The sequence below is a fragment of the Passer domesticus genome, unplaced genomic scaffold, assembly GCF_036417665.1.
Source record: "Passer domesticus isolate bPasDom1 unplaced genomic scaffold, bPasDom1.hap1 HAP1_SCAFFOLD_270, whole genome shotgun sequence".
Classification (NCBI taxonomy): domain Eukaryota; kingdom Metazoa; phylum Chordata; class Aves; order Passeriformes; family Passeridae; genus Passer; species Passer domesticus.
In genome coordinates, this window is record NW_026990049.1 from 33657 (window position 1) to 45517 (window position 11861).

The 11861-nt window shown below is 56.4% G+C and overlaps 1 protein-coding gene across 1 annotated transcript; it reads left to right on the forward strand.

The window, feature by feature from the left end:
- The first annotated feature begins 1588 nt into the window (after positions 1-1588).
- Positions 1589-10049, forward strand: LOC135292286 (uncharacterized). Its single transcript, XM_064406492.1, has 20 exons — positions 1589-1674; positions 2032-2103; positions 2469-2525; positions 2727-2798; positions 2898-2987; positions 3148-3255; positions 3916-3987; positions 4076-4147; positions 4234-4335; positions 4765-4881; positions 5201-5272; positions 5361-5432; positions 5520-5621; positions 6079-6186; positions 7275-7331; positions 7533-7604; positions 7692-7790; positions 8235-8348; positions 8977-9142; positions 9673-10049. The coding sequence occupies exons 2-20, from the start codon at positions 2046-2048 to the stop codon at positions 9833-9835; spliced, it is 1773 nt and encodes a 590-aa protein (XP_064262562.1). The 5' UTR covers positions 1589-1674; positions 2032-2045; the 3' UTR covers positions 9836-10049.
- The last annotated feature ends 1812 nt before the right edge of the window (positions 10050-11861 follow it).

The following is an 11861-nucleotide window of genomic DNA, read 5'->3' on the forward strand; positions in this document are numbered from 1 at the left end:
TGAACATCTGCAGGAGACCTGTAGGGAGGGGGGGGGGACCCTCCTCTCCCTTTCTTGCTTGGCATTACACCTTTAAATGTTTTATTATTTCCAAATATTAATTACTTTATCAATATTGATTACTCTTTCAATGTTGTCAGCATAAATCATACCTATTTACCACACACAGTTCTCATCTTTTGGGCATTTAGGAGCTTTTCATTTTGCTTTGCACCCAAGAAAAATATAGCCCCAAATGTGCACAAATAACTCCTTTAGCACGTCCTCCTTTCAGCTGTTTTTTCCATTGTTCTCTGCTATCTTGTCCTCATCTTTCCACAATTCCTGTGCCTATTCAAGTCCAGCCTGGGACCGTGCACGCATTTGCTTTAGCTCTGTAGTGATTTATGCCCAGCCATCCTGCCAACCACACCCATTTCAATGTTGCAACAACCTGACTCTGGGCTGCAGTATGTGAATCACACTCTGCTGTGTGAGATGGCAGAGCACCAGAGCAGGCACTGAAGAAGGGGCATTCGGTACATTAGTGAAGTGAGTGCTGGAACCTGGGCTAGCTCTTACAACTCCGGCACTACGGCAGGAGTCGGGAACTGCCTCGCTATGGGGATTTACCAGAGGCAGAACCTTTAGTGCCACTTGCTCTCCAGTGCCAGACACAAGCCACGACAGGGACGAGGCACAGGAGAAAGGAGGAGGCGTCCCGTCTTCAGGTTCCGCAAGGAACAGCTTAGTCCAGGTGAAGAGAACAGGATGAGAAGCCCCTAGCTGTACTGCCCAAGGGGTTTTGTACACATACAAGTCATGGGGTGGATGCAAACAATGAACCAATAGGGAATGCTCAGGAGAGGAGTGAGGGTATTACATCAAGTGTCTGGGGCCAATTGGGGTAGGAGGGTGGAGAGGATGGGTCACAAGGGCCAATGGGGCTCCCAGGAGTAGGGGAATTCCAAAGGGGAGTTGCAGTCAGGGATTGGCCCAAAGGTTTGGGAACCAAGGGTCTGGGTTGCCTTGACAGGCAGGGAAAGAGCTGGAACAAGGGGTGGGGAAGGGCACAAGGGACAGTTTGGAGGGAGGGTAAAACCCACACGTGAACCAACTCAGGAAAAACATGGGGACACAACAGAGCCCTTAAACAAGACTTGAAATGGAATCAATAAAATAAATTTGAACTGCAACAATCAAGAGCATCTTGAGGGACGCAGCCTGACCAGCAATGTCAGCAGGCAAAAGAAAGGTTTTGCTGAGCAATGGCCCTTTGATGAAGCAAAACATTTACAATCAGGGCAGTCCATTCATGCAGACAGGCGCACACTCTGGGGGTACAGCTGAGGCCATGAGGTCACAGCAGGGCTCTGGGGTCACAGCAGGCTGAGCTCTCAGCAGGCCCTGAGGTCACAGAGGTGCCAGAGGTGCCAGAGCCCCGTGGTTGCACAGCAGCACAGGGAGCCAGCAGTCAGTCCCTGAGCACAACTGTTGCGGCAGCAGCGGCGGTGGCAGCAGCGGTGCTGACGTTGGGACAGCGGTGTCGGGACAGCGGTGGCAGCAAGAGCTGCGGGACTGGCGGAGGACAAGGCACCATGGCCCTTGCTCTGCGCCTCCTACTCCTGCTGCTCCTGGCCGTGGCCCTGCCTGCCAGGGCTGCCCAGGCTGCTCCGCTGCAAGCGCGGCGAGCAGGTGAGCCGGCAGCCTGGCTGCCCTTTCCCGGCACAGCGCTCCCTGCTCCCTGGGAAGCGCTGGGGATGGTTTTGCCCAGGGCTTTAGGGAGGGTTTCCTCTGTGGGAGGGAGAGAGACCCCACGGGCCCTGGTCTACTCCAGCCACCCCTCCAGAGATGTTGCACAGGGCCTGCAAAGAGGTTGGAGAATGACCAGAGCCAGTCCAGAGCTCCCCAGGTCCCTGTGCAGCTTTGGCCATGTCCATTCACATCTGGCTCCCACAGCCTTACCCAACACCCCTGCAGTGCCCAGTTCCCCGTGGCAGAAGGGGATCCCAGCACACCATGGAAATGTTTCTGATCTCTGCTCCCTTCTAGCCTGGAATCATGACATGGGTTTTCAGGAAGTCCTCATGAAGCATGGTTTGAAGTTCCTGGAGGATGCTCGAGGCAAGTTTTCATTCTGCCTTTCCTGAGTGAATAATCAGGATCAATTCAACAAAAACTCACTTATTAACCAGTTCCCTTAACATAAACTTAAGGTTGAAAGAATCCGGAAACCTTGCCCTGCTCCCTTCTGGATCCCTGAGGGGTCCCACAGGATCACTGCCAGTGGGAGGAAGGAGCATTTAGCTTTCAATCGTCCTCCCGTGTGCAATGCCAGGGTGTCCTTCCGTGTGCTCTGTGCAGTCAAAGAGAAGAGCAGAGAGGGAAGGGGCCGGGCCTAGGGCTGTGCCCCGGGGCTGAGCCTTGTGGGCAGCCTGAGGATCTCCTGCAGTGTCACAGGAGCTCTTCTGTCCTGCCTTTCTTTGCAGCTGAACCTGCCGGTGAAGGCCCCACATCCAGGACTGAGGCTCTGGGAGATGCTGAGGGTAGGTCAAGGCCTTTCCCCTGGGAGAGCTGCCAGCTCAGAGCCCAAAGCTGGGCCAGGGAGGCAGCGCTGCAGGTGCCAGCACAGAACCATGCACGTGTGTGCCCTCGCCCTGCACGATCCCCTCACCGCTGCTGCGGCTCAGTGGTGCCCGTGCAGATCAGCAGAGATGGCAGAAGCTTCTGTGACTGTTGTGTTACAGGTGTGTCTGCAGGGAGGAGATTCATACATCCTTTGGTGGTTATTGCTGACAAGACCAGCTCCCATCACAGTGGTGAGTAGTGTGTCCCTGCTGACACCACAAGTTGAGCCCCGCTTTTGTGGGATCCATTCCTGGGAAATGGAAGTATTTTTCTCTAAGGTTCTCCGACAGGGAAGATCCAAAACACAAGAGACAAGATATCCCTGGAACCATCCAAACAGACGAGGCAAGTGCTGAAGAAAATGCTGCAGGGAGGACAAGGTGGGTGCATTTGCCTCATGCTTCCCCTGGGACTCAGCAGCCGTGGGCTTTGGCTGCACATCTGGACACGCCGTGCCCGGCACAGCGGGAAGGCATCCATGGCACATTCCCAATGAGGAATGTTTCCATCTGATCCAGCTGCCTCTTTTCCATTCTCCAGAAATCAAAGGAAAGTCTCTGCAGAAGGAAGCATTTGCCGGAGGAAGCAGTGGTTCCGTGCCAGCCTCTGCTGCAGGAAGGGAGGCGATGCCAGGCACAGGCCCAGGAGGTAATTGCTGTGCCTCTGGGCCTGAGCCCTGCTGAGGCTTGAGCTGCCCTCTCTGCTGCTTGGCAGTGCGGGCCCAGCCTGGACTAGAGCGGCACAGCCCAGGGGAATTATCCCGAGCGGGCTCAGGGCACTCGGGTCCTGAGCAGTCCTGCTGGGGTCCCTCCATGGGAGACATGTCCTGAAACCTGGCAGTGACTGCACGGGGTGTCCACGGTGGGGAAAGGACAGAGGGGGAGAGCAAGGCTCCAGTGTGTCCTGAGAGGGCCTGGCTATTTGCCCTTGGGATCTGGGGGGTGTCCCCACAGAAGGAGGGCAGGAGGGACAGAGGGAGGGAGGGAGGGATGGATAGCTGTGGCACTGCCTGCTGCAGTTTGCCCCCATGTTTTAGGGAGGATTTCCTCTGTGTGTGAGGGAGAGAGCCTCAGGGCCCTGTGCTGCTCCAGCCACCCCTCCCTGGGATGTTGCTGAGGGCAGGGAAAGAGTGTGGAGGGTAATCAGGAGCCAGTCCAGAGCTCCCCACGTCCCTGTGCACCTTTGGCCATGTCCATTCATATCTGGCTCCCACGGCCTTACCCGACCCCCTGGCACTGCCCAGTTCCCTGTGGCAGAAGGGGATCCCAGCACACCCTGAAAAATGTTCTCATCTGTGCTCCATTCTAGATGAGGTTGCTGGGAAGGCGTCTCCATCAGCTTGGATGAATAAAGTTTTGAAGCCCTTGGAGCCTCCTGCAGGTATGTTCTCAGTGTGCTAGCAAGGAAGAATTGCTGACAACCGGGCAGGAACCAGGTGACAGAAGCTTCTGTGGCTGTTGTGTTACAGATGTGTCTACAGGGAGGACTTCTCCAGCTCCTACCTTGGATGCTGCACTCAAGCCCAGCTCCCATCACAGGGGTGAGTAGTGTGTCCCTGCTGACCCCACAGGCTGAGCCTGCTTTTGTGGGATCCATTCCTGGGAAATGGAACTATTTTTCTCTAAGGTTCTCCGACAGGGAAGATCCTAGACACAACAGATAAGATATCCCTGGAACCATCTAAACTGATGAGGCAAGAGCTGAAGAAACTCCTGCAGACAAGAGAAGGTGGGTGCATTTCCCTCATGCTTCCCCTGGGACTCAGCAGCCGGGGGCTTTGGCTGCGCATCTGGACACGCCGTGCCCGGCACAGCGGGAAGGGATCCATGGCAGCCTCGCTGCCCCGCTGCTGCTTTCACGCCCTGCAGGGCTGTTTCCCAGCCTGGCCTGGCTGCAGCTTCTGCCCAGCCTCTGCAGGAAGGCATTTGGCATCAGCTGACAGGCAGCCTAAACTGTAACACACCCTGAGATCCCCCACAATATCCAGCCCTGCAGATTAGGAAAAGGGTGGCTGTTTGGAGGTGGAAGTGCTCTCATCATGCCACCATAACCTGACCATTTTCCTGCTCCATAAATTTCACAAATATTACCACTGATGCCACCACCCTAGTTGGGAACATCCCCATCTGATGCAGCTGTCTCCCTTCCTTTCTCAAGAGATGGACATAGTGCTTCAGTGGAAGGTGGCATTTCTTGAAGGAAGCACTCCATCTTCGGTGCCAGCCCCTGCTGCAGGAAGGAAGGCAATGACAGACACGGGCACAGGCACAGCAGGTAATTGCTGTGCCAGGCTCAGCCCTGGCCGGGGCTTTGTGGCAGCAGCTCTTCCACCAGGGCCTGCCCTTGCCCGGCCCGGCAGCAGCCACAGCTGGAGGCGCCTCGGCTTCCAGGCCTCTGGAGCTGGTTCAGAGCCCCGGGGAAACGGGACTGGTGCAGCAACGTCCCTGGCGCTGCAGCTGCTGCGGAGCTGGCCCTGAGTGCCCAGAGGCCCAAGGCACAGGAGCAGCCCCGAGCGGGAGCCCTGCCGCCAGCCCAGGGCCAGAGCCAGCCCTGGCACACAATGGAAACAGTTCTCATCTTGGTTTGCTTCCAGACTGGGATGCTGGGAAGGATTCTCCATTAGCCTGGCGCTCTGAAGTTGTGAAGCCCTCCGAGCATTCTGCAGGTATGTTCTCACTGGCCCACCAAGGCGTAATGTTTGACTGATTGGTAAGAACCAGGTGACAGAAGCTTCTCTGGCTGTTCTGTTACAGGCGTGTCTGCAGGGACGCCTTCACCAACTCCTACCTTGGATGCTGCACAAAAGTCCAACTCCCATGGCAGGAGTGAGTAGTGTGTTCCTTCTGACCCCACAGGCTGAGCCCTGATTTTGTGGGGTCCATTCCTGAGAAATGGAACTACTTTCTCTTAAGGTCCTCCAACAGGAGAGATCAAAGACATGGCAGGCAAGAAATTCCAGGACCCATTAGAAGTCATGTGGCAAATGCTGAAGGAATGTCTGCAGAGAAGGCAAGGTGGGTGCATTTCCCTCATACTGCCCCTGGGACTCAGCAGCCGGGGCTTTGGCTGCACATCTGGACACTCCGTGCCTGGCACAGCAGGAAGGGATCCATGGCAGCCTCGCTGCCCTGCTGCTGCTTTCACGCCCTGCAGGGCTGTTTCCCAGCCTGGCCAGGCTGCAGCTTCTGCCCAACCTCTGCAGGAAGGCATTTGGCATCAGCTGACAGATGGCCCCAATTGCACCACAGGCCATGCCCACCCTCAGATCCCCTGCAATTTCCTGGTGTCCAGGCAGATCAGATACTGGGGCTGTTTGGGGAAGGAAGCAGCCTTGGGTTGTCCCAAAATCCTGGGTGTTTTCTGATCCTTATCCATTCCTTTCACAAGTGATGCTTCCTGAAGTTGTCACCTTCGCCATTCCCAGTCAGGAATGTTTCCATCTGATCCAGCTGTCTCTTTTCCATTCTCCAGAAATCAAAGGAGAGCCTGTGCAGAAGGAAGCATTTCCCGGAGGAAGCAGTGGTTCCGTGCCAGCCTCTGCTGCAGGAAGGGAGGCGATGCCAGGCACAGGCCCAGGAGGTAATTGCTGTGCCTCTGGGCCTGAGCCCTGCTGAGGCTTGAGCTTCCCTCTCTGCTGCTTGGCAGTGCAGGCACAGCCTGGACTAGAGCGGCACAGCCCAGGGGAATTATCCTGAGCAGGCTCAGGGCACTCGGGTCCTGAGCAGTCCTGCTGGGGTCCCTCCATGGGAGACATGTCCTGAAACCTGGCAGTGACTGCATGGGGTGCCCACGGTGGGGAAAGGACAGAGGGGGAGAGCAAGGCTCCAGTGTGTCCTGAGAGGGCCTGGCTGTTTGCCCTTGGGATCTGGGAGCTGTCCCAGCAGAAGGAGGGCAGGAGGGAGTGTAGGAGGGAGGGATAGCTGTGGCACTGCCTGCTGCAGTTTTCCCCAGGGCTTTTGTGAGGATTTCTTTTGTATGTGAAGGAGAGAGCCCCGGGGCCCTGTGGTGCTCCAGCCGCCCCTCCCAGGGATGTTGCTGAGGGCAGGGAAAGAGTGTGGAGAGTGACCAGGAGCCAGCCCAGAGCTCCCCAGGCCCCTGTGCTGCTTTGGCCATGTCTATTCACATCTGGCTCCCATGGCCTTAGCCGACCCCCTGGCAGTGCCCAGTTCCCTGTGGCAGAAGGGGATCCCAGAATGCCACTGATATCGTTCTGATCTCTGATCCCTTCAAGACTGGAATCATGACTTGGATTTTTTGGAAGCCCTGCTGGAAAATGGCTTGAAATTCCTGGAGGATGCTGGAGGCTATTCCTCCATGTGCCTTTCTTGACAGAATAATCAGGATCAATGTGACAAGAGCTCACTCATAAGCCATTTCCCTTAACATTATGTAAGGGCTGAAGGATTTTGAAATTCTTGCCCTGCTCCCTTCTGGAGCCCTGAGGGGTCCCACAGTATCACTGTCAGTGGGAGGAAGGAGCATTTAGCTTTCAATCTTCCTCCCGTGTGCAATGCCAGTGTGTTCTTCCATGTGCTCTGTGCAGTCAAAGAGAAGAGCAGAGAGGGAAGGGGCCGGGCCCAGGGCTGTTCCACCGGGCTGAGCCTTGTGGGCAGCCTGAGGATCTCTGCAGTGCCACAGGAGCTCTTCTGTCCTGCCTTTCTTTGCAGCTGAACCTGCCGGTGAAGGCCCCACATCCAGGACTGAGGCTCTGGGAGATGCTGAGGGTAGGTCAAGGCCTTTCCCCTGGGAGAGCTGCCAGCTCAGAGCCCAAAGCTGGGCCAGGGAGGCAGCGCTGCAGGTGCCAGCACAGAACCATGCACGTGTGTGCCCTCGCCCTGCACGATCCCCTCACCGCTGCTGCGGCTCAGTGGTGCCCGTGCAGATCAGCAGAGATGGCAGAAGCTTCTGTGGCTGTTGAGTTACAGATGTGTCTGCCGGGAGGACTTCTCCAGGTCCAGGGCTGGATGCTTGGCCCCAACCCAGCTCCCATGGCAGAGGTGAGTAGTGTGTCCCTGCTGACCCGACATGCTGAGCCCCGCTTTTGTGGGATCCATTCCTAGGAAATGGAACTACTTTCTCTTAAGTTCCTCCAAAAGGAAAGACCCAAGTTTTTGCAGCCAAAAAGACTCATGACTCAGATGAATTCCTGAGAGAAACACAGAAGGAAGCACCCGGAGGACAAGGTGGGTGCATTTGCCTCATGCTTCCCCTGGGACTCAGCAGCCGGGGGCTTTGGCTGCACATCAGGACACGCCGTGCCCGGCACAGCAGGAAGGGATCCATGGCAGCCTCGCTGCCCCGCTGCTGCTTTCACGCCCTGCAGGGCTGTTTCCCAGCCTGGCCTGGCTGCAATTCCTCCCCAGCCTCTGCAGAATGGAATTTGGCATTAGCTGATAGGGTGCCCCAACTGTACCTTGGGCCTGAGATCCCCTGCCATTTCCCAGTCTCTGAGAAGATCAGGCGGTGCAGCTGTTTGCACAAGGGAGTGCACTGGCCCAGCCCCAATTACCTGGGCTTTTTCCTGATCTTTACCTGTGACTTAGACAAGCATTACCTCCTGAAGGTGCCAGCTCCCCAGTGGGGAATATTTCCATTTGATCCAGTTGTCCCTTTTTTCCTTTTTCAAGTGACGGACCAAAAGGCTGTTCAGGAGGAGGAACACTCAGGAAGAAGCAGTGGCTCATTGGCAGCCCTAGCTGCAGGAAGGAAGGCAATGACAGACACGGGCACAGGCACAGCAGGTAATTGCTGTGCCGGGCTCAGCCCTGGCCGGGGCTGTGTGGCAGCAGCTCTTCCCCCATGGCCTGCCCTTGCCCGGCCCGGCAGCAGCCAAAGCTGGAGGCGCCTCGGCTTCCAGGCCTCTGGAGCTGGTTCAGAGTCCCGGGGAAACGGGACTGGTGCAGCAACGTCCCTGGCGCTGCAGCTGCTGCGGAGCTGGCCCTGAGTGCCCAGAGGCCCAAGGCACAGGAGCAGCCCCGAGCGGGAGCCCTGCTGCCAGCCCAGGGCCAGAGCCAGACCTGGCTCCCGACTGAGCAGGGGCTGCGCTGGGTCCTGACAGGGCCTGAGCCTGTCCCCTGGGGCTGGGGGAGCTGTCACGGGGCAGGGAGGGCCAGGGCTGGCAGTGGCTGCTCAGGGATGGCTTTGGCTCGTGTCCCTGGCAGCAGCCACTGCCCAAGCAGCTGCGCTGCCCCCAGGCTCTCCTCCCGGCCTGCTGGGCTTTGTTGGCTGGCACAGCCTGTGCCAAGGGCCGGCAGGGTGCCTGCAGGCCCCAGCTCTGGGGGAAACAGAGAACGTCCTGCCCGTATCCACCGTGCTGCCAGCTCAGCAGTGCAGCACAGCACGGGCTCACGCTCCCCATTGCTCCCACAGATGCAGCCGGCACCACAAGACCTGTTCCCAATGCCCAGGATGGCCTCGGAAGGGGTTTCTGTCAGGGAACGAGCTGCTGGCTAGGGTTACTGCCAGGCGTCCTTTGTTTGGAGCTTGTCTTCATGTTGTGCTGCTTTGGAATCGGGTATTCCTGGAACAGAAAACAGTGAGTGTTTTATTGCCCGCCCCCTCCAACAGCTTCTTTTCAAAGTCCAGCATGGACAGGGAACATTCCCATTGAGGCTGCAGTAGAGTTGTGGCCAGCCCATGATTGTCCAAATAACTCTGCTGAGGGTTCTGCTGCTGCTCAGTGCTTCCATTGGCCTCTCAATTGCTGGGCCTTGTGCTGGGGGCCCCGCTGGGGCTTCAGCCAGAGCTGGCTCCCACTGAGGCTGCCTGGCCAAGAGCAGCCCCAGGGGCACAGGACAGAGGCAGAGGGAGGTGGGGAGGAGAAAGAGCAGGGCCGAGGTTGCCCTTGAAAGGCAGAGGCGCTCTGGGGCCCGCTCCTGGCCAGGGACCCTGCCCAGAGCCGTGCCCTGCTGGCCGGGGCCTTGAGGGGCAGCTGTCCAGCTGGGCCCAGCTGTGCCAGCAGCTCCAGCCGTGCTGGGGAGCCTTGCCAGCTCTGGGCCCTGCTGTGCATGAGGGTCCCTGTGTGCCACTGGCAGCTGGGGCCTCAGCCACCTCCTCTCTGCACAGGAGCACCTCGGGACACGAGTTGGAAGACGGTGGCTGCACCTCACAGCCAGACAGCGTGAGCAGCTCCTCCAGCAGCAGTAACGGCCTGGACAGCCCTCTCAAGTCTTCTGTGAAGAGGACCCCAGAACAACAGTCTACGAGGGAACCTCCTTTAACCCTGTAGATCCCACTGCCATCTGCTCTCCCCATGGGCCTCCCCAAGCTGCCTTCATCCCTTTTTTTATCTTTGTCTGTCCCTTCCCAGCCAACTCGAGTACCTCTAGGGACCCCAGGACCAGCCCAGCACCCTCCAGCCCTTCCTGAGACCAACACATCCCTTCCTCTGCCCCTGAGCCCCCTGGCCTTGCCCTCTTGGAATCACGGAAGGTGACACCCCACCCCACCCCCCCCCGCTTGCAGGGTAGGCAATGGCCTATTCTTCTGTTTAAATAAAGAGAAGGATCTTTGTTCTGGTTGGAAAGCAAAACCAGTGAGAGACTCCAAGTCAGAAATACAATTTATAAGAAAAAGGGAAAAAAACCCAAAACACATGCAATAATACCAAAAAAAAGCCACTGACAGGCTCAGAATACAGCCTGCTGACACCCTGCTAGTTAGGGTGGTGGTAGCAGTCCAGATGAAATGGACTTGTGGAAGTGGTGATCCTGTAGAAACAATCTGGTAGCTCTCATCCTCTGGAAAAGCAGTGGGTAAGGGCAACGGTTCCTCTGGGGATCCAGTGGAAAGACTGCTTGTTGTGTCCCAAATCCCAGATTATATCCAGTTGGGGATGCTTAGCTCCTCCCCCATGGGCAGAGCATCTCACAGTGGGCTGATATCATTCTGCCTCATGCTGTGGGTCCTTGATTAGCCATGAAACAGAAATGGCTCTGGGAGGGAGTTATCTCTGAGTCATGTGGCAAGACACTGATGGGCCCATTAACAGGAGATAAGGAAGAAAACAATGCCCCTCCTGGTTTCAGCAGCTCTTGAGGATGGGAATATAATACATGTTTATATTGCAACCTAGGACAAGCGGTCACCCCAGTGTCCAGGTGGCAGCAGCAGCAAAGCCCACCCAGCACCAGCACTGACTGAGCTCCATGCCCAGGAGGAGCCGTGGATGGCCATGGTGTGGGCAGGCAGAAGCCAGGCAGGGGCTGCTGTTGAAATGGAGGTTTTTGGGGGGGTTTAATTAAGTTAGCAATATGGACTAAGCATTTATATTTTACATTGTAGAATTATGTGTTGAATTTTAACCTTTTACTTAAGAAACCTCTGCCAAGGTACAAAGGGCATAGGAAAATGCAAATTTCTGAAGCTTCTTGCTATGAAGGACAATACCAGTGTCATAAATAGGGCAGGAGATCTTTCTCCTTTTTAATGCCTTTATTAAAAAAATTCAGCTCAGGTTATGGGAAACGACAGGTCGCCTGCATCCCCGCTGCTCCCAGGAGTGGCACGAAGGAGGAGGATGATGCAGCTGTGTCCGCTGGTATGCAGGCAGAGCTGGGGCTTCCATCCTCGAGGGAGTAGTGGGAATTCCGCTTCTTTGGTCTAACATTCCAGGTCCTCTTCCTAGCTGACATTCTTTCAGGTTAGGGTGAGGAGTAAAAAGGATCTTAGCAGATACTGGATTGTCGTGGGGACAGGACATTTTCATGCTTATTATCCCAAATCGTGGTTTCTGTTCCCTGCTCCGTTTGTTGTGTCTATCGTTTTGTCCTTCCCCCGCCCCCTGCCTTGGGGCTCGGCTTTTTGCATGCTGCTTGGCCGGCTGGCTGCTTGCTTGCTCTTCTAGCTTTGCTTCTCTTTCTTTTTTTTTTTCTTGCTTTTTTAGCTCGCTTGCTTTTTCGCCATTTTTTTTTTCCTTTCCCCGGTTTCTGTTGTTCCCTTTCTTCCCTTCCCCCCCCCCCCCCCTTTTCCCCCCCCCCGAAGATATCGGACCGGCGCCGGGCAAGGGGCTCTGTCCGGGGTCTGCAAGAGAAGCTTCGTACCCTCCGCAGCGAAGAGAGAAACGGCTCGACCCCTTGGACTGGTGAAACATCTGTTGCCATCTCGGGCTATTTCTCTTGTGCTGGGAGTGTTTTTTTGTTGTTCTTTAATAAACAAGCTTTTTCCACTTCCCCTCTGAAGAAATTCTTCCCGAACCCAGTGGTGGGGAGGGGGGAAGGTGCGGAGGGTTTTGTTTCCTATAAGGGGCTCCTTTG

Coding starts and splice junctions, on each gene's coding strand:
- LOC135292286 (XM_064406492.1), top strand. CDS start 2,046: ATGGGTTTTCAGGAAGTCCTCATGAAGCATGGTTTGAAGTTCCTGGAG. Junction 2,799..2,897: donor GACCAGCTCCCATCACAGTG/GTGAGTAGTGTG, acceptor GTTCTCCGACAG/GGAAGATCCAAAACACAAGA. Junction 5,622..6,078: donor ATGTCTGCAGAGAAGGCAAG/GTGGGTGCATTT, acceptor TCCATTCTCCAG/AAATCAAAGGAGAGCCTGTG.